At 53.4% G+C, this 20,937-nt stretch overlaps 2 protein-coding genes across 7 annotated transcripts in view; one reads left to right on the plus strand and one right to left on the minus strand.

The window, feature by feature from the left end:
* Nucleotides 1-1,396: 1,396 nt before the first annotated feature.
* LOC102064609 (low density lipoprotein receptor adapter protein 1) lies at nt 1,397-8,602 on the minus strand. 5 transcript variants are annotated; one of them, XM_074536269.1, is made up of 9 exons: nt 8,249-8,598; nt 6,504-6,646; nt 5,895-6,007; nt 4,928-5,042; nt 4,545-4,617; nt 4,079-4,191; nt 3,127-3,176; nt 2,174-2,259; nt 1,397-2,011 (listed from the first exon to the last, which is right to left on the minus strand). In XM_074536269.1, exons 1-9 carry the CDS (start codon nt 8,331-8,333, stop codon nt 1,854-1,856), a joined length of 936 nt encoding a protein of 311 aa, XP_074392370.1. In that variant the 5' UTR covers nt 8,334-8,598; the 3' UTR covers nt 1,397-1,853. The 5 variants fall into 5 exon arrangements, with proteins under 5 accessions (XP_074392370.1, XP_074392372.1, XP_074392371.1 ...); XM_074536271.1 differs by having other exon boundaries at nt 2,174-2,211; nt 8,249-8,597; XM_074536270.1 differs by having other exon boundaries at nt 2,174-2,214; nt 8,249-8,597.
* IFT172 (intraflagellar transport 172) overlaps nt 8,602-20,937 on the plus strand; it is a 39,069-nt gene continuing 26,733 nt past the window's right edge. For both annotated transcript variants that reach the window (XM_074536242.1, XM_074536243.1), the window contains exons 1-13: nt 8,602-8,762; nt 9,162-9,305; nt 9,473-9,585; nt 10,067-10,106; nt 12,639-12,704; nt 13,090-13,169; nt 14,402-14,489; nt 15,321-15,535; nt 15,633-15,756; nt 17,294-17,389; nt 17,986-18,147; nt 19,844-19,897; nt 20,416-20,519. In XM_074536242.1, the coding sequence (XP_074392343.1) occupies nt 8,724-8,762; nt 9,162-9,305; nt 9,473-9,585; nt 10,067-10,106; nt 12,639-12,704; nt 13,090-13,169; nt 14,402-14,489; nt 15,321-15,535; nt 15,633-15,756; nt 17,294-17,389; nt 17,986-18,147; nt 19,844-19,897; nt 20,416-20,519 (1,325 nt within the window). In that variant the 5' untranslated portion in view covers nt 8,602-8,723. The remainder of the gene's footprint in view (nt 8,763-9,161; nt 9,306-9,472; nt 9,586-10,066; nt 10,107-12,638; nt 12,705-13,089; nt 13,170-14,401; nt 14,490-15,320; nt 15,536-15,632; nt 15,757-17,293; nt 17,390-17,985; nt 18,148-19,843; nt 19,898-20,415; nt 20,520-20,937) is intronic.

The following is a 20,937-nucleotide window of genomic DNA, read 5'->3' on the forward strand; positions in this document are numbered from 1 at the left end:
GCAGGGCCGAGAAGGGAGACAGGGTCTGAGCCCGACAGGCTGCTCCCTGCTCGGGTGAGGAGAGGGGTACCTGAGGAGCAACAGCACCATGGCAGAAGGATACAGCTGCTGCTGGACTGTGACCTGGGCTGCAGGGAGCATGGCCACAGCTCCGGAGACATGAACACCTTGTTTTGCCTGCTAGCTTTTAGTAAGGAGGTACATTAGGAAAACTAGGGCTGTCAGGGAAATACAAGAGTTTTAAGAATGTTCTAGTGCCCTGGAAAATGTTTAGAAGTTCTGTCTTGGAAAGTCATAGCAGACATGCCTACTATCATGAGATTTTTTAGCCAGGCCAGAGGCACACACAAAGAATCACAAAGGGTCAGACTGTGTAGCAGAGGTGAGGAACTAGGGCAGGCACAAAAAAACATCAAAATGCAGAGGTTTTGACCAAATTAAACAAGGAAAACAATTCTGACATTAAATGTAAAATCAGGGTTTGTTGTTGAGGAAAAAGCTCTTTGCCTCTAAAAAACCCAAAAAACAAACAAACAAAAAACCCCAACCCAACAAAAAAACCCCAAACCAAACCCCAACTCACCACTTCTTCTCAGACTATGGCTGTGCAGGAGGGCAGGGAAGTGCAGAAAGGAGTGCTGGAAGCTGAGGGCCTGACAATGACCTGCTCACCCTGACAAGTTACGTGTTGCTGTGTACTCCCAGGTGAGGGAGAAAGGCATGAAACCACATTCAATATGCAAAACCTCAAGTGAAAAAAAACATGCACAGCTCCTGAGTGGACCATGGCACCCCAGTGCCTATGGCACTTGCTGGGAGTCTGGCCCTGCCACCCCAGCTGCAGCCAGCCAGCAGTGCCCAGCTGGGCTGAGCTCTCAGTGCCAGCAGCCTGTGCAGAGATGTGACAGGAACCCAGCAGTGAGGGGCTGGGCCAGAACACAGCTGCAAGCTGGCACTTGCCAAAGAAACCAGACATGCTGCAGCCTCCCCTGCGCCATCTGGGAAGGAAACCAAGCCCGTGGCTTGCCTCTGTAGAGCACAGCTGGGGTGCAGCAGGGCAGAGACACTTCAGAGCTGCTGGCACACACAGGGCTTGTGCCTGTCCTGACCTCAGTGTGGTCAGCATCAACGCCTGTCACTGCAGGTGACATTCACAGGTGCTCAAGACACCAGGGCAGCACAGCCTGAACCTGCTCTTCCCAAGTCACAAGGCACCCTGGCCCCTGGCAGCCCTCAGTCCAAGGAGGAACTGCTCCCTCAGGGCTTGCAGCCAAGGAAGATGTGGGAGTTCCAGGCTCCATGAGCTTGGGGCACAGCAACCTTCACCACAGGGAGTGCAGGAGACACAGTGCCCTGCATGCTTATGCATGGTGCCTATCCAGCACTCAAACCCAAATGACAATAGTAAAAAACTCAGTTTATTTCTCTCTAAAGGCAGAGCAGCTTTCCTTTAAAAACCAGGTAACTTCACTTGTGAGAGGGTGTGGGGCTGAACTGCAGGGGAAAGGCCTTCATCACACACTGCTCCAGGCCAAGAGCTTTTGCTCCCTGAGGGTGTACACTGCCTGCATCAGGCAGGCTCAGAGCATGCAGGACGGCCTGCACGGCCTGGCAGTGAGCAGAGCGAGGAGCATGGCTCCCCTGCCCCAGCTGGGAGCAGCTGCAGCTCCAGGCGGTTCATGCAGGCGGCACAGGATGAGGAGCAGGTGCTGCAGGCTGTGCACTCCATGGCAGCAGTGCCAGCAGCCCCCGTGCCAGCAGGGCGGTGCCAGGGCGGTGGCAGGCACTGGCTGGCCCAGGTGCAGGCACAGGGTGAATCCTGAGTGGCTGGTCCGTTGTTGCAGAGGTTTGGCTTAGCCCAGGGGAGCGCTCGGGCCAGCAGTCCTGGTGCCGGTGCTGGGGGAGCCTCCAGCCCCTCCCAGCCCCGTCCAGCTGTGCGGGGGTGGCCCCAGGCGGCAGCACAGCAGCTGTGCCTGAGGAGAGCTTGATGGGGGCACAAGAGGTATTAATCCTGAAAAGGGAGAGAAAGGAAGACATGCACTGTAAGGTGTACAGCTGGGAGTCCAGCACAGCCTGCAAAGGGAAGCAGATGTTCCCAGGTGAGCATCAGCCCCACCTTGCCTTACAGAGGACATGCTGGGGGATGAGCCAGTGCAGCACTGAAGAAAATTACCTGCTGGGCTGTGGAGTCCCTTCCCCAGCTCCTCCATGCTGCTTTGGAAGAGAACACAGCATCCATCATACCCCAAGCATGGCCTCCTGAGAGACACGGCATGCTCACGGCCCTGGCACGGCAGGAATGGCACAGCAGCAGCAGGCACTGGGGGTGCAGAAGGCCCTAAGCCCCCTTGCTACCAAACTCTCCTCCCAGGCCAGCCTGTCCCGAGATTGCAAAGCCATATCTCCTTCCCATCAGGAGCTCCATGTCCAAAGGGCTGGTGTTTCATTGGGCTACACATACAGCTCCAGCCTGTGCACGCACTGGCTCCTGGCTGACACTGGCTCAAGCCAAGCTCAGACATGCCAGACCCAGCTGGGTGCCCACTGCATGTACATGGAGAACAGCCATGATGGAATGAGCCTCACAGGCCCACCACCCACATGTCTGCAGAGCTGCAGGTAAATCCTCTGCTGCTGGACTGTTCCATCAGCTCCTCCCCAGCACAGCACAAGCTCAACCCACAGCCCCAGCCCACGCAGAAGTCAGCATGACCCAGCCTCCATCCAGGTCCAACCCCCAGGGAAATCAGTGAGAGAAGAGGGACTACTGAGTCCCCTGTGAGAGGCATGTCTGGACAGGCTGGCCTCATCAAAGACTGGCAGAAACAGAGTAAGAAACATCTCTGGGTGCATCCAGGGGGCCGGCATCTGTACCCCAAATCTCTGCTGCAAAAGCAGGACTGCGTGGTCTGTTCCTCCACCACTCAGCCCTCTGTTCACTCGAGCTCTCAGCGGATAGAAGCAGAGAAATACCAGGAAGCTTCCCCCTTGGTTCCATGCAGCTCTCCTCCATGATCCCACCATGCCCACAGCCCGAGCAGCTCCCCTTGCACGGGGCACAGAGAAGGAGACAAGACAGGCTTCATCAGAGAGATCCCTGAATACAAGCAGCAGCTCACCACCTACCCAGACAAGGTTTCACTGACATTATCATCTTCCTCCTCCTCTTCCTCCTCCTGGCAAACAAACAAACAAAAACCCACCATGACATCCCACTGCACGGGCAGGTCTCTGCCAGGAGTGAGGCTGGGCCCCTGCACAAGACAGTCACTACCCAGGCACAGTACAAAGGTTTCCCACAAGCAGTGAGGGACAGACTGGAGTGCTGGGTTGCCAGAACCCTCTGGGCTCAGGCAAACAAGGACAGACAGGCTACAGCTCATCCCACATCCCCTCCAGGTGCAAAGCCCCAAACACAAGGTGTGAGCATGGGCCATGCTGACAGAGCTGCTGATACAGTGCACCTCTGCCCAGGGACAGTGGTGGGTGGTGGGTGGGCACACCCTGCAGCTGGAGGAACAGGCAGAGACCACCAGGAGCAGGCTGTGCACAGCTACAACCCCAAGCACTGCCAGGCTGGACTCACACTGGAAGCATGAGGGCAAGGACCAAGCATCCAGAAGTTCCCAGACAGGGATGTAATGAGACCAGTATGACAATGCTCCAAGTGCTGTGGCCATGCAGGAGGTGCAGTGCAGATGGGCTGGCCTGAGCCTTAGCCCAGGCTGGCAGGATGATGATCCAAGGGTCCTCTCCTTCAGAGGCAGCTCTCACCCCAGCCATGACACCAAGTGTGCAGCCCAGGTGCCAGGTCCCTGTGTGACAGGGCCAGCAGAGCAGGGCTGAGGCTGCAGCAGTGCTGGGCCTGACAGCAGAGCTCCTGGAGCACAGACACCAACCAAGGAACTGCCCCCGTGTGAGCACAGCGCACCTCCTCACATCAGGCTGCCACGTGTGACGGGGGCTGTGCAGGTATCAGCAGGGCTCTGGGAGGAGCAGCGAGCTGCAGAGGGGTCACTCTGTCCCTGCCCTAATTGCAGACAGCCCTCAGCACGGGCCTGACTTGCACATACTGTACCCCAAAGTGGTGTGTGAAGGGAGCTCTCCCTGGGGGGGCCGGCTCACGGGCTCTGCCGGCCTCACTGCTCTCCAAGACACATGAAGGGTGAAGGGGCTGATCCTGCCTAGAGCCTGGCACGGGGCAAAAGCAGCAGAGTTAGTGCCTGCAACCTGCAGAAAGCCCAGCTGGGAATGTACAGGCAGGACTGTGGGTGAGGAACAGGGAATCCCCGCTGTGCTGGCAGGAGGGAGCAAACAAAGGTGAGGGGGCACTGCTCAGGCCAGGTACCAGCAGCCCTGAGCTGGGCTACAGCTCAGGCCATGCACAGCAGCTCAGCATAGAGAGCAGCTACACCTCCCAGCCCAGCTGAAGATGGCAGAGAACACCACCACAGGGACAACATTCTCCCTGCCTGGTGTGTTTCACCAGAGAGACACTGATTCCAGAGCTATGCAGTGAGATACATCTGAGAAATTCCTCCTACCTGCATGTGCTGCTTCCCAGAGATCCAGTGCCATCTGAAAGGCCTGGGCCACAGTCAGAGTCACAGCCTGGGCCTGTGTACATGAAAGAGAGGGAATGCCTGCTTCCACCTGGGCCCTCAGTGCAGGATAGCATTCAGATGGAAGGCCAGAGCCCAGTTCTGTGTCTGTCTGCCTCTGGGGACCAGCACCTCCAAGAGCAGACCCTCAGGAGCTGGGGCAGGAAAGCCCCTTTGCTCACTGCCTGCCTGTGCAGCACATGGGCACACCTGATCCCTGGCTCCAAACCCAGCTGAGGTCTCCCCTTCTCTCGCTGAGGGGAAGAAAGCAGGACCTTGCTCCCACCCACACCTCGTGGAGCCAAGCGCAGAAGGTGAGTGCTTACAATCTTCTTCTTGGGTGAGAGGAAGGCATGGCACTCCAGTGCCCCGCTCTCCTGGCTCTGGGCAACATAAGCAAAGACTTTGTTCTGCAGCTTGTCTGTTGTGCAGTAGGAGATCCTGTGGGCAGAGAGGAGCTGTCAGGACAATCCAGGACACTGGCATGGCACATCTGCTGCCCTCCCAGGACATCAGCAAGCACTGCTGACAACCTGAGGCTTTCACCTGCCCAAGCTGACCAGGCAGCCCAAGCCCCCTGCAAGGGCCAGAGGCTGCCTGGGGTCTGCAGCAGGTAAGAAATCACTGCATCCACAGGCACTCCCTCCGTGCCATCCCAGAGTGCCCTGCAGTTCTCTGACGGCCAGCTCCACGCAGTGTGTGAATTCAAGCACTGGGACAAGAGGAGCACAGAAGGGTGGGCCATTGCCCCCCAGGACACAGCTGGGGGCCAGGCAGAGAGATGTCCTGTCTCTGCTCCCCATTTGGCCACCAGACTGCACACTCGCTGCCCCTCACACCCAGCACCCACAGACATCCAACCCAGCCAAAGGACAAGCGGCAGCAGGAGAAATCAACATCAGTTCTCACAGCAACTGCCTTTAGCCTGTCTAATTAGCTGCAGCCAGAAGTGTGGAACCATGGCAGTGGAGGCAGACATGCAGTCCTGTCCTAACTGTGGGGCTTTCCAATCACAAGCCTCAAAATCCTGCTGAATGCCAGAATAGAGAGGCAGGGCACAGGCAGATGGTGGATGGGCTGATGAACGCAAAAGCACCCAGAACCCTGCCTACACTCAGCCTCAGGCAGTGCTGGGAGCACAGCAGAGAGGGCACAGGCCTCAGGGAGCCAAGGAAAGACCTAAGCTTGAAGGTACTGCTGACACAAGGCCCAGCCCTCCCTGGCTTCTCAAATTCCCATCAGTCTTCAGCTGGCTGCTGGGGAACACCCAGCCCATACCCGTGACATGCCCACCTGTAGATGGAGATGTTCTCCACCATCTCCTTAGTGTCTGCATCCTGCAGTGAGATGCCCCTTGGAGACACTGTCAGAATCACCTTCTGAAACTTGCGAGCTCCAACCCGTGCCTGGCAGTGGAAAAACACCAGCAATCTCTGCAAACCTGGCAAGGGTCTTCACCTCAGCCCCTTGCTGGAAGGAGCCCCACAGACTCTGCACAGTATCACTCACTTGGATACTTGCTGCAAAGGCTCCTGCTGTAGGATGGGACAGCAGAGCCTGGCAATCAGACATGCCCTGCACAAAACACTCTTCAAATCTGTTCACCCTACTGCCACACACACAGGGAGGGACAGACCCCACTCCTCCCAGTCCTTCACCCTTCTGTCCGTGCTGTGGCAGGCACAGCTCTGCTCCCAGCCAGGCCCAGGTGTGGGAGCAGGTGGCTGTCCTGCAGGAAGACAGCTTCCCCACAGCACACAGGCAGACACCAGCAGCCTCCTGCATGCCACCCTCCTCTTGGGAAGGGCACAGCCCCTCACTGGAGCTCAGGGCTAGGTCACAGACACTTCCCTGTGAAGGGGCTGGGCCCTGACCCCACACACCAGGGCCCCAGGGTCTCACCGTGGCCACGATCCTGCGGATGGCAGCAGCAGCCATGTCTTCTCCTTTTGGTTTTTCTACCAGCGTCATGCCCAGATACTTGAGGGTGAAGCACATGCCCTCAAGCAGTGGCTCCTGCATATCAGCCCAGCTCTCAGGAAGCTCTGCAAAGACAAAAGCCCACAGAAGCCATGTGCCAGCAGCCCCACAGCTAGTCCTGCCAGAGCCACCCCACCCATGGATCCAGCAGCAGTGTTGCTTTCTGCCCTCAGCGGGATCACTCCTGGCTCTGTGACACTCTCACAATAGGAACAGAAGGAGTGGGCAGCTCACCCTTGAAGCTTTAGTCCTCTAGCCCTGGAAGTTCAGGCTCTGTCAGCACTGACAGACAGCTCCTGCATATCTGCACAGGGCTGAGGATGCTGCAGCCCTCACCGCTCTATGCAAAAACCTTGCGTTCCTGGGTTCATTACCCTGCTTCATTACAAACAAAATGTTCTCTGTAATGCATTCATCTCAGCCACCTGAGTTGCTGGCACGCCTGAAGAGCAGCAGCATTCACTGCCACGCTCAGATCAAAACCCCCAGGCTGGCCCACTGTAAGCAAAGCCAAACCCCTTGGCATCTCAGCAGCAGCAGCAGGATACTTGGATGCCAGGGCAGGGGCAGCTCAGTCAGCACTTTTGGTCCCAGCTGGGGTGACTGGGGAGCAACTGCATCACAGATGCTTTGTTAAGAAAGAGATGGGAATTGCCAAAGTATGTACTGTTCACACTAAGCTAATACTTTTCAGGGTTATTTTCACCTCTTCCCTGGGATTTGCTCCCTGAGAATTACTGGCACACTTGCAGAAGGGTGCAACTCATAATTGGAATAATCTGAACCCACAGGGAAATCAGACCTTATTTGCACAGCATACTCTTCCGCAAGTGACAACTATCAGGGAGGCTGCCTGGTGCCATGCAGGCACCAGCGACCTCCACCCTGGGCAGTAGGACCCTGCGCCACTCCAAACTCTGAGGACAGTCCATGTATACCAGGCCTGCCAGGGCAGGTGCTGGTGCTCCAGCAAAGCCCTGGGCAGCTGGACACAGCCAAACACAGCCCTGCTGAGCCACAGGGTACCTGCAGGGTCATGGCGTCATGGCATAATGGAACGGTTTGGGTGGGAAAGGACCTTAAAGCTCATCCAATTTCACTCTCGCAGGGAGGACACCTTTCACTAGAACAGCTTGCTCCAAGTCCCGTCCAACCTAGCCTTGAACGCTTCCAGAGATGTGTGATGGGTCGGTCTCGGACCCTGCCAGGCCGCAGAGAGCAGGGGCTGGCCTGGCACGCTGGCAGAGAGCCAGGCGTGGCAGCCCGAGGGGCCCGAGGAGCTCCCCGGCGCAGTGCAGCGTGTTCCAGCGCCTAGCACGGCCGCCCAGGCCCGTCAGCCCCTGGCGCAGGCGGCCTCGATTCACAAGTGGGGCAGGAGGCGCCAGCCCGGGGAGCGGGGCAGGGAGAGCCCGGCGAGGAGCGGCAGCGCTCGGTGCCCCGGCCGGCAGCGCTCCGGCCCCTGCGGCCCGAGCCCCGCTCCCCTAACCCGACTAACCCGACTGACCCGACTGCCCCTACGGCCGCTCCGCCCCCCAGCCCTCCCGGCCCCTCGGACTGCCCGGCAGCACGCAGGGGCTGCATTCCGAGCCCGACTGCGCCGAACTGCGGGCTCCCCGCCCGGAGCGATGCCCGGCCCCGGCCCCGAACCCGCACCCGTCCGCACTCACTGCGCCGCCGGCGGAGACCCAGACCGTGCCGGGCGAGGCGCGGGCTCCGCAGCACGGCGCGCCCCGCCGCCCGCAGCGCCTCCATGGCGGAGCCGGGATCGAGCCGAGCCGATCCCTGCGGGTGTGCGGGGGCCGGTCCCGCGGACTCGAGCCGAGCCGAGCGGAGCAGAGCCGATCCCTGCCGGTGTGCGGGGGCCGGTCCCGCGGACTCGAGCCGAGCCGAGCCGAGCCGATCCCTGCCGGTGTGCGGGGGGCCGGTCCCGCAGGTTCGAGCTGAGCCGAGCCGAGCCGATCCGATCCCTGCCGGTGCGCGGGGGGCCGGTCCCGCGGGCTCGACGCGCTCGCGTCAGCGCGGCGGAGGCGGCGGGGTTGCCACGGCAGCGGGGGCGGGGCGAGGCGGGCGAGGCGGCGGCGGCGGAGCGGGCCCGTGGGACCCTGTGGGACCGGCCCGGGCCCGGGCCCGGCGGAAGGCGCGATGCAGCTGCGGCACGTGCGGACCCTGCTGGCCCCGCAGGTCGGACCGGGCCGCGCTGGGGGGGATCGGGCCGCGGGGAAGCGAGCCGGGCCAGGCCGGGTCGGGGAGAGCGGCCCTGACCGCTCTGGGGCGCGTAGCGGCGACGCTGAGGCTGTAGTGTGACTGCTGAGCCGAGTGTGCCCGCTGAGCCGTGTGTGCCCGCTGGGCTCGGTGTGTGCCGGCTAAGCCGTGTGTGCCCGCTGGGGCTCTGTGTGTGCCCGCTGAGCCGTGTGTGCCCGCTAAGCTGTGTGTGCCTGCTGGGGCTCTGTGTGTGCCCGCTGAACCGTGTGTGTGCCCGCTGAGCCGTGTGTGCCCACTAAGCCGTGTGTGCCCGCTGAGCCGTGTGTGCCCGCTGGGGCTCGCTGTGTGCCCACTGAGCCGTCCCGTGTGTGCCCGCAGGACGGGACGGCGCGGGTGACCTGCATGGCCTGGTCCGCCAGCAGTGCCCGCTTCGCCGTGTGCACCGCGGAGCGCGTGGTGCTGCTCTACGACGAGCAGGGCGAGCGGCGCGACAAGTTCTCCACCAAGCCGGCGGATGCCAAGGTGAGCGGGTCCGGCCCGGGCTGGGCATGGGCTGGGCATGGGCCGGGCATGGGCCAGGCAGCGCTGGGGCAGGCGTGGGCCGGGCTGGGCATGGGCCGGGCATGGGCTGGGCAGCTCTGGGGCTGGCATGGGCGGCCTCCCCACGGTCACACGAAGCCTCTCCGCAGTACGGCAGGAAGAGCTACGTGGTCAAAGGCATGGCCTTCTCCCCGGACTCCACTAAACTGGCCATCGGGCAGACGGACAACGTTGTCTATGTGTACAGGATCGGCGAGGAGTGGTGAGTGTGCGGTGAGGTCCAGCATGCTCCGTTCTTAGCCTGATCCTCACCCTGGCACACGCTGCAGTGCCCATCACCCGGCCCCAGGGAGCCACACAGGTGTCTGTGGGGAGCAGCAGGTGAGGTATCCTCGGCAGGGCCCTTATGGAGCTCGGGCTATGCATGCAGCTAGCTGGAGCCAGTGTTGCCATCATGTGTCACAGCTGTGCAGCGATGGCACACATCTGGCCCACTGCAGCCTCATCTGCTGGCAGGAGTTGTGCTAACGGTACTCAGAAGGGCAGTTCATCAGGAGTTTGGAAGCTCCTGATGAACTCTAGAGGTCTTTTTTGGTTTTTTGCCTAAAGTTGTGATAGACTAGCGGCACACAAGATTTCAATGGACTGTGTTTGGCAATATCAAACCAGACTGGGTGTAAACAGTAGGGTGATCAGAATGTTTAGGGTTGCTGATAGTAATTTTTGTTTCTGTTTTTCTCTAGGGGTGACAAGAAGGTGATATGCAACAAGTTCATCCAAACGGTGAGACCCAGACTTCTGTTTGACTTCCTTTTCTCCAGCATGTGTAGGAAAAGACAATGAGGGGTCTCTCTGCTCATACTCACACGTGTACTTGGCCAAACTGTACTTGACCTTTAAAGAATCTCTAAATTCTGAGGCACGTATTGCTCATCAAGCTCCAGAGGTGTCCTAATGCCTAGGTACAACCGAGTAAATTGTTGAACGATCAATGCAGTCAGTTACAAAACTTTGGGGACTACTTTAAGCATCAATGGACAGACTGTTTTAAGGGAGTTGAAAGGGAAAGATATGTGACACTCAGAGCCCAACTATTTTTCCCAGGTTTGCAGTTCTAAACTCCAAGATGCCTTATTAAGCAAAATGTAAAGTGTGCAGAATTCAAACTGTGCAATTTCCACATGCTCAATTGCCTCAGGTTTATGATTTCCATCCAGTTTGCTCCTTGGCCACCTCTGTGTTGTGCTGCTCTGGCCTGGCCTGCCTGTGTCACAGAGCAGCCTGCCCAGTAGGTGTTTGCCAAGGCTTGCCCTGAGATCTGGCTGGAAAAGGCAAAGGTGTTATGAATTCCTTGCACAGAAAGCCATCAGAGTGAGAAAATACAGTGCACTGACTGCTTCTGCCTTCAGAGGCAAAAGTCCAGCAGCTGCCCCAGGCTTTCCAGGGAAGTGCCATCACCACATCGTCTCTGTGTCACCAAGGAAGTTCTCCGCAGGGTAGGAGGAATCATCCTTCATGTCCAAATCCCCAGAAGACATAGACAGAGCTGCTCCAGGTGGAGTTGCTGGAGTCTGTGCCAGGCTTTCTCAAGCTGTCTCTCAGGTGAAGGGTGGCCTCAGCCTCTGGGTGGAAAGCTTTCATCTCAGGGTTGGGTCATGGCCTGCCACTGTGGCGGCTCTGGCTGCTGCAGGGAGCCTGGGGAGTTCTGTGTCTGTGGCAGGAAAGCTGCTTGCTGCTCAGCCTCTGTTTTGTCTGCAGTTGAGCTGCTGCACTGAGCGATCATGAGGATAGAGTGTCATGAGGAAAAGATAGCAGCAGGGCCTTGGTGTCCATTTGTCCCTTTGGTGAGCAGGGTGGCCATCCCAGGTGTGGGCACATTTGGCCTCCCTGCAGAGCTTTTTCCTTGTGTGCTGCTTGCTGCCTGCCCCTCCAGCTGCCAGCCCAGGGGGGTCTGCTCACCTCTCACAAACTCAGATGCTGTGCAGGGCACATCTACAGGATTTTATATTCTAAATGTAGAAATTCAGTATTTTTTTCTCTCATTTCTCATTTCCCCATGCCTTTTCTATCATTTGTAACACAATAAATCCTTTATTTTTTTCTGATGCTGTTTGTCTGGAGGTTTACCACCGTGTCTGGCTTTCTCCTGTAACTAAGTACTGTTATTTACAAATTTTTGAAATGTTTAGTCAATATGAGAGGTCATTTATTGAGCCCTTTCCCTCTCCTGCCTGTGGGCCATCTCACACACAGTGATCTCGATGTGTGCTCACCCTGGCAAGCCAAGCCTCCTGCAAAGGGCCAGGAGGACAAACAATGAGCACATCACCACTGTGAGAGGCTTGTTCCCAAGCTTCTGTCGTGGTAGAGTGGAAAATAAGCCTGACAGATAATGGGGGAAACACACAAATTCCTGGGAAACAGGAGTAATGAAAATGGGTCTTGGTCATTTAAATTATGAACAGTTTGGTTACCTTGAGACATTTTGTTGCCTGATTGTAGCTGTGTTTGCTGATATGAATGATCAGAGCAGGGATTGAAGATGAGATAAAAAATGAGGAATGAATAAATGCTGAAATGTATCTTAAGCAGTCCCACAAATGGGACAGAGAGCTAGTGAGGCTGGTGCTGGTGGCAAACACCATTCTTCTTACTGACCTGAAGTTCTGCAGGGTAGATGTGAAGAGCTTTCCTAAACTTTCTTGGCCCTCTCTTACAGTTGGGTTTTGTGGTCAGCTTTATTCATTCCTCAGATTTTGAGAATACCTTTGGTTTGGATTTAATGAGCCTGTTTCTGCCTGGCCTGCTTGGAGCATCTAATAACCATCTTACTCGTCAATGAAGAAGAAATAAACACTATTTCTTATTCATCAAATAAAGATCCAATGCACAAGTGTTCTCATAGCTATTACAGAAGTTGTCACAGTGAAATTATTTTTATATTTTATACTTGTTGCAAAAAACCTTTTAAAACAGCCACGATTTTATACATTCACCAATAGCACGTGGCAAGCCAAGCACTGCTCAGTAAGTTGTACTCACAAAAGAGCTCCAAACTGAACACATCCCTGTAACTTTCTTGCCCTCCCATAGTCCTCCTGTGCTCAGTTACTTTGCCCCAGCTCTCTTTTATCTAGTTTAAGCTTCAGCAGGAAGTGAGGTTTGTCCAGTATCTTCAGCTAGTGTAAGGCCTGTCCACATGCCCCATCTGTCCTGCCTGAACAGTGTCTGTTCATGAACTGTTTTAGGTGGCAGTGGGGCAGGGAGCTGGGTAGGGTGGAGCTCTCACCTCTCTTTTTGCCTTCTCCTTTGCAGAGTGCTGTGACCTGCTTATTGTGGCCAGCAGAGAATATCATTGTCTTTGGTCTTGCTGAAGGAAAGGTAGAGAAACTTGTTGTTTGTGTGACTTTCTTTCCCTTGTGGGGGCTGTCAGGGTCTGCCAGGGGCTGGGCTGGGGGTAGGAGCCATCCCTGGGTGCCCCAGTAACAGCAGCAGAGGGATTACACTGTGGACTTGAATTTTCTGGTTCACAGTTAGTCCCTGGAGGTTCTACTGGATCTCTTGGATCTTTTGGATCCAAACTTTTCTGGAAATGTAGAAATGTGACTCCAACTATTCCTCTTCTATAACATACTGGGAGTCAGTGAGCTTCCTGTGATTTCTTTCCCTGATAGTGAACAATTACTTACACTGGGAACATTACTTACACTGGGGGAGATCCACATTCTACTGATGACAGCAGCACTGCTCATTTTCTCTTTCTCAGGTTCGTTTAGCAAATACAAAGAACAACAAGTCTTCCACCATCTATGGGACAGATTCCTACGTGGTCTCACTAACTTCCAAGTGAGTGTGGCATTGCTTTGGCCTGCCCTGCTTTGGCTCAGTCTCACCCCTGCTGCTGGCTCGGCATAACAGGGACCAGGGTGGGAGCTTGCCAGTGTTCTCTTGCTGTCACTTTGTTGTCAAGATAATAGCATCCTGTGCTCTCCAGAAGGAAGTCCTTCCTAAAAACCTGGTACCTGGCTGTGCCACCTGGGCAGTGCCACTGGCTGTGCCCACTGGCTGTGCCACACGGGCAGTCTGGTGTTCTCCAACACAGTAGAGGATGAAATTCTCCACAAGCTTACTTATAATTCATTGATGTATTTGAATCTGTGACTTTATAAGGATTATATTTGTCAGCTTCATCTAAGTAGTAACTAAGATTACTCATGTTTAAGGGCTAAAAAAGTATCATCATTCTGCCAGATAAAACCTTTGACAGGGCTGTAATTAGGAAAATAACCATAAAGCGCAATTTAAAATTATTTTCATTAATAATATTTCATTTAAACTACTTTAGTATTCTTTATCTAAAAATTAAGATGTGTCACGGTCCTAGGAGTGGAATTTTCACTAAACGCTGTCATTCTGGTGACAGGTACATGATTGCTGGATTGCTACAGTGTCCATAGAATTTGTATTCTGTTCTTGAATCTTCTAATCATCACTAAAAAGTGTTTCTCTGGGTACAAATGTTTCTCTGGGTACAAAACCAACAGTTTTTTGGCCTGTTTCTTTTTCTTTGCTCTCTTCTCCCTGCTTGTGTCCCAGAAGCACAAGAGATCAATGCTGTAAAAAATGGACTTGGGCCTGGAGTTTTTGCCCAGGTGTTTTTTGCCTACATTGTGTTTCTTTTAGGGATTCCCAGTATCATTATACCCAGCCTCACTTCTGGAGCAGTTCCAGTGCAAGAGCTGTTTGATGTGCATTGCTGTAAGCACTTGTGAGCACAGTCATTATTCCACTGAATAATTCCACTAGCTTCTGGGTTTTAGTAATACATAAAGTTTTTTATTGTGATTTTACATGATAAAGACTCTTAACTGGTAACTCTCCTTTCCACTCTGGGTTCTTTTGTCTGCTTTCTTTTTACAGGCACTGCACAGGTACTTGATATTTGTCTTGTCTTTGGGGAAGGTTCCTTTGATGAGGAGCATCAGCCATGACCCTGGGAATGGCTGCTCTGGGCAGGGATATGAGTGTGAGAGTGCAAGTGTTCCTGTAACATTGCATCATTCTGTGTTTTTCTGCAGTGTGTCGGGGAGAGGAATCCTGTCTGGCCATGCAGATGGAACCATTGTGCGCTTCTTCTTTGATGATGAGGGCTCAGGTGAATCACAGGTACCAAAGATCCTTCCCAGAGAGCAGAATTCCTATTTGCACAGCCTGCTTCCCAGCTCCAGAGCTCTGGAAAGGGATCAGGCTGTGGAGAGAGTGCAAGTCTGGAGAGGAGCTGCAGGCTGTGCTTGCTAGCAAAGGTTTTGGGAAGCACTGATGGAGGCAGAACAGTGATTAGATGCTTTGGAATACACTGAGGGCAGTGCTAAGGGGGGAATTCATGTTTTTGTGTATGAGGCATAAGGGTGTTCAGGTGTCTGGAAAGATCTGATGTTTGAGTGCCCAGGAGAATGATGCTTGAAGAGATAGGGTTCCATGGAGTGCCTGCTGTTGTCCCCACGCTTAGTAGGGTGTAGTTACTACAGTTAATGTTGACTCTCAGGCTCAGATTTTGCCCTTGGACACCCAGCATTTCTCCTGAGCCTCCCACTGCTCTGTGCCAGGAGTCTCTCTGTGCCTCAGGCTGTGGTGAAGGGGATGCTGTTCTCAGATCTTGTGTCTCCAGCTGAAGCAGTTTGAGCATGGCTGCTCTCTGCCATGCTATCATGAAGATCCATCTATACTCTTGTGTGGGGAGTTCAATCTCAGTCTAGTTAATGGTATCAGTGTTCCTACTGGCATTACAATTTTTCTCACACAGTTGATTAATGTAATAGTTGATAAATCTCTCAGTTCTGGTTTGTGTTCCTACAGACTAGGCAGGCAGACAGAGCTGCCCCCATGGACTGGGCTTTGCAGAAGGTGCCATACTGGTCCCCACTGGGATAGCTGAGCACACAGGCCAGCTGGGAGCTGGGGCCATTCAGGTGTTGAGGGTGTTCTTGTCTGTTGTAGGGTAAGCTGGCAGTGCATCCCTGTCCTCCTTACGCCCTCGCCTGGGCCTCCAGCAGCATTGTGGCTGCAGGCTGTGACAAGAAGATTGTTGCTTACGGGAGGGAGGGCAGCGTGATCCAAACCTTCGACTACAGCCGGGACTCGTCAGAGAAGGAGTTCACCACAGCAGCCACCAGTCCCAGCGGCCAGTCCATTGTCCTGGGCAGCTATGACAGGTACCATGGACCTGACAGAGAATTCTGCTCTTTGTAGTCCTTCCTTTGGCAGCCATAGCCAGTTCTTAATGTCACTCTGATCTCCTCTGTCTCCCAGGTTACGGGTTCTGAACTGGAGCCCACGCCGCAGTGCCTGGGAGGAAGGCAAGCCCAAAGAAATAGCTCACCTGTACACCATCACAGCTCTGGCATGGAAGAGGGATGGCTCACGGATCTGTGCGGTTTGTGTCATCAGCCAGGAGGCCTGAGCCCTCCAGGATCCCTCCAGGGGGATGTTTGTGCATGGGAGCAACATGGTGTGCTCAGGGGAAGGCTTTGGACATGGTCATCCTGTGTGGGCACAGCTCACCCAGGCTTTGGACGTGGTCATCCTGTGTGGGCACAGCTCACCCCAGGGGGAGGCTTTGGACATGGTCATCCTGTGTGGGCACAGCTCACCCCAAAGGGAGGCTTTGGACATGGCCATCCTGTGTGGGCACAGCTCACCCCAAAGGGAGGCTTTGGACATGGTCATCCTGTGTGGGCACAGCTCACCCCAGGGGGAGGCTTTGGACATGGCCATCCTGGTGTGGGCACAGCTCACCCCAAAGGGAGGCTTTGGACATGGTCATCCTGTGTGGGCACAGCTCACCCAGGCTTTGGACATGGCCATCCTGGTCACCTCACCCAGGGGGGGGCTTTGGACATGGTCATCCTGTGTGGGCACAGCTCATCCCAGAGGGAGGCTTTGGACATGGTCATGCTGTGTGGGCACAGCTCACCCAGGCTTTGGACATGGCCATCCTGGTGTGGGCACACCTCACCCGGGGGTACAGGGTGGGCACTGGGGCCAGGACCTTGTGCTGGGGACCCGCTGCAGTCAGGTGTGCCAGTGTGGAGCTGCAGAACCTCCTGCATGCTGCTGTGGTGGCTCACTGGGTGCAGCAGCCCTTGTCTTTTCTCAGGAGCCTGATGAGGTCAGCACAGCTTCTGCAGAGCAGTCTCAGGAGCTTTCTTGCCTCTGGGCACTCATGAGAAGCAGTATACAAACTGACCTGCTCATCACATTCTGTGTTTCTGTGCTGTGTTTTCAGTTCAGCCTTCTCTTTCTTTGACCTTTAGCCATCAAGCCTTAATCTGCCTTTCTCTAAAGTTAGATTATTCCTTAAATCCCTTTAAATTGATCTTTCTGCATCTTTTCTGTAGTAAGTTGACTAACTTCAAACACTTAAATTATTTATGAATGATGTTATTTATTACTTTTCTTTATTAGTTTTTTACGGTTTTCTGTTAAACAATCAAGAATCCTTGAAATATTTTCAGACCAAGAATTATTGAACATGTGAACAAATATTTTCAGAAAAGGGGAAGGGGCTAAGGGATAGGAGATCAATGGAAAAAAGGGGGATGTTATACAGACAGAAAGAAAGGTGAAAGGATTCTTCTGGAAGGAAGGCTGGGAGGCTGGGAGATGGAGAAGTGGGAAACTGAGAAGAACAATGGGAAAGATGAGGATAAAGGTGGTTTTTAACCCCTCCTCCTCCTGTCCCAGATTCATGCCAGCATTTGGTAATCTTCATTTTTCTGAGAATGGCTCAATCTGTTGTCTAAAGAAAGTCAAAATAGGGCTGGTCCTCCTGCATGTGGGTGCTTGAACCTTGTTTTCCAGAGCAGCTGGGACTGGTGTGGTTGTGTCTGACCTCTGATCCTCTTCATGTAAGCAGGGTCTGGAATCTCCCTCCTTAGCAGAGGTCACTGACTGTGTGTTTTCATCCCCAGGGTACGCTGTGTGGAGGAGTTGAACAGTTTGACTGCTGCCTTCGCAAAACCATTTACAAAAATAAATTTGAAATGACATATGTGGGACCAAGCCAGGTAAGAGAGTATCTAATGAGGTGGGAAAATGGGATGTTTGCCAGAACTGAGCATGTTTGGAGTTCTGCACCTACGGTTTGTTCATACCAACTTGTTGAGAAAGGCATAGGGGATATGCCTGGAACAGGGCTAAGATTGGGTGGGAATTGGATAGCATAAGAGACCATGGAGTTCATTTCCTGCCTTGTGAATTTTTGTGAGGTACCTCCATGTCAGGTGCAGACTTCTAAAGTGATTTCATTTCAGCCAAATTGACCTGTTCAGAATGTGGCAGTAAGGGTGAGCTGGCAGCCTGGGCAGCCCTGTGCAGTCAGGGGAGGGAGTACAGGGCTCTGCAAAGGGGGCTCATCCTTGGGGGCCTGAATGGGTCTCTGGTTAGGCCAGTAACTTGTGAATGGCAGAAGTAAGAATCCCACATGTCTACTGCAGCTGTCATCCTATGCAAAAGGAATGGTAAGGATTGTAAAAAAGGCAGAGGGAAATGATGGGGATATCTAAATATCCTATTATCATCTGTTGCCTGGTCTTCCACAGGGCAAGAAGTCTGTGCTGTTCTCTCTGCATGGCCTCACATTGCTTTTCCTCCTTTTCACTAGGTCATTGTGAAGAACCTCTCCACAGGAACCCGAGTTGTGTTGAAATCCCAGTATGGTTATGAGATTGATGAGGTGAAGATCTTGGGGAAGGACAGGTACCTGGTGGCCTATACCTCAGACACGTTGCTGCTGGGTGATGTCAGCTCCAACAAGCTCAGTGAGGTACTGGAAAATGGGTGGCATTTCTGGAGTGTCAGATGCTTAGCTTCATAACTCAGAGGATATGATTTCTGCATGGGAACAATCCCTCTTTCCAAAGAATCATAGAACAGTTCAGGTTGGAAGGGGTCTCTTATCAAACTTACTGCCCTAAGGGAAGTCAATATTAAATTCAGATTTAATTGCTTTAGTCCTCTATTCCAGTGCTTTACTGTACTCATGGAGGAAAGCATTTTTCTAAGTCGTCTTGGTATTTTGACTGCTATTTTATCATCACTTTTCATCCTTTCTCTCTGCATTTGCCAAAAAAATCCTGGCATCACTGTATTAGAGGTTTCCTAAGCCCTCCCTTCTCCAGGCTGAAGAAGCCAAATTCCTTTAGCCTCTTTTCACAGTGTAAGTGCCTCTTGATGGTCAGTGTGCTGAACTTGCTCCAGTTTATCAGTCTTTTGTGTACATGGGGGCCCAAATCTGGATCTTTTACATATATACATTCCAGATGTGAACGTACAAATCTTAGTGCGTTTAAAAGAAACAAAATAAAAAATCGTCAGAAGACAGTTCATGGCTGCATCCCACAGCTTATGCCAGTGCCATTTCTGGTAGCAGACAATTCACACAAAATTATCCATCCCCTGATCGTCACAGTGCACTGAGTGCTGAGGCTGGAGAATGTGTGCAATAGGCTTATGTCTAATAAAAGCATTGAATAGGCCTCAAGGACACATTTGCTTTGTTCACCAAGTTGAACACGTACCTTAAATTAGACTGATGGTGAGCTTATTAATCTCTCTTGGAGCAGGAGCTCTGACTGGAGAATGCTGATACTTGGTAATACAACTGAGAATTTGGCCAGAATGAATCTCCCAGCTTTCTCTACATCTTACTGCACTGAGTTTTTCTTTCAATTACACATCTATACTCAGAAAGAGCAAGGCTGTGAGATGTCCATTTGCTCTCTTGCTGTCTCACTGGAGTTTCTTTGAGGCAATAAGTTGGAGTTTGCACTCAGTGAGGGAAGAGGACTGCTGCAGCCTTGGCTTTCAGATTTCTGCTCCTCTGGTCACTTGTCTGTTGTTACCACAGCAGCTGTTGTATTATCCAGTGCTCTATGCAAATTTCCAGTCAGTTCTTCCCCCACTGGCACTGTGCTGATCAGCCATTGCTAGAATGACTCTCAGAAAAGGGAGTTCAGCTACATGTGGTGAGGAGACTCTGCTCCCACAAGTGTTAGCAGCGATTCTGTGGCTGTGATTAACAGAGGCAAAGGAGTTGATTTTTTAAATAAAGCTGGTCTGGGGAAGGTGGAGAAGGGTTTGTGAAGGGTAGGATAGGATAGGATAGGATAGGATAGGATAGGATAGGATAGGATAGGATAGGATAGGATAGGATAGGATAGGATAGGATAGGATAGGGGGAGTACCTTGTTCCCATAAAGGCCTCTTGTTTGGAAGGCAGTAATGTACTGTACAAAGAGAGCTGGAGTCTGAAGCTGAGTCTGAAGAGAGGAGAGGACCATGTGGAATTTGCAAGCTGGGAATGGCTGAAAAGCAGTGTTGGCAGCTAAAGTGATGGGTTGTGATCCATGTGCAGTGTAAGTCATGCTGTCTGAGGGAGCCAGAAGCTGGACAGAGGAGCCCATCAAGTGCAGGCTGGTGCAGGTGGGGCTGTCAGCCTCACCCCTGGCATTGCTTTGCAGGTGGCCTGGCAAGGATCCGGGGGCAACGAGAAGTTCTTCTTCGACAATGAGAACGTGAGTAGGATGGGGCAGAGTGCTCCCCATGAATGGTGTGTGGATCTGTGTGTGCATCAGCAAGAAAAGTGTCACCTGCACTTGTGGAAAACCCTGTTTCTCAGCAGTTTCTGGATTTAGCTGCTTCATGCAGATCCCAATCTGCTGCTTCCCTGTACTTGTCTTTTCCACATGCCAGGTACAGAATAAACTCAGTGTGTGGACTGATGAGTTATATAAGTGATAGCCCTGAAGGAGAGAGAAGCAATAAATGATCAGTGGCCATAGAAGGTGTTAGAGATACAGAATACAGCTGTCATGGGGGCAGCTTGACTCCTGCAGGACTGATAGGCCCACAATTAAAATCCCCAGTCTCAAGGGAAAGCTGTCAGTCACAACAAAAAGACAAGAACAGCTCCTTAGTCTTCCAGAGTATTTAAATTTAGATTTGTGTGCAGCAGAGTTCTTTCCTGCACCCTTCACTGGTAGGTGTGTTTCTGTAGCTTCACTCTGTAAGTGTATTCCCCTGTCACCATCAGGTCTGCATGATTTTCAATGCTGGAGAGCTGACACTAGTGGAGTATGGAAGCAATGACATCCTGGGGTCTGTCCGCACGGAGTTTGTGAACCCTCATCTGGTCAGGTAAGGGTTACACCTGCCTGTGTGAGCAGCACAGGCAGTTGGTAGAGTGAGATCAGATATATAACACTGGAGGTGTCCCACAGTGCAGCATGCAGCCCCCAGACACCCACCTCTCACAGGGACCACTGATGGGTTTAGTGCCACCTTACTGGCTGTCCGGTGTTAGAGGCACAAGAGCCTCTTTTCCTCTGATCCTGGTGCAGCCTGCATGGCTGTTGCTGAACCTCCTGTGCATATTCTCAGGCAACTCTGCATGCAGCTGCTCCTGGTGCAGCATTGTTAGGGACTCAGTTGCCAGCAGGACCTCCTCTGTCCCTCCAAAATTCTATACCTCATATTCTGATTCAGGAGAAGTGGTGATCATGGGCTGCTCAGAGCAATGTAACCAATGTGTTATTGGGGACCCCTGAACCAGAGG

The sequence above is a fragment of the Zonotrichia albicollis genome, chromosome 3 (genome assembly GCF_047830755.1).
Source record: "Zonotrichia albicollis isolate bZonAlb1 chromosome 3, bZonAlb1.hap1, whole genome shotgun sequence".
NCBI lineage: Eukaryota > Metazoa > Chordata > Aves > Passeriformes > Passerellidae > Zonotrichia > Zonotrichia albicollis.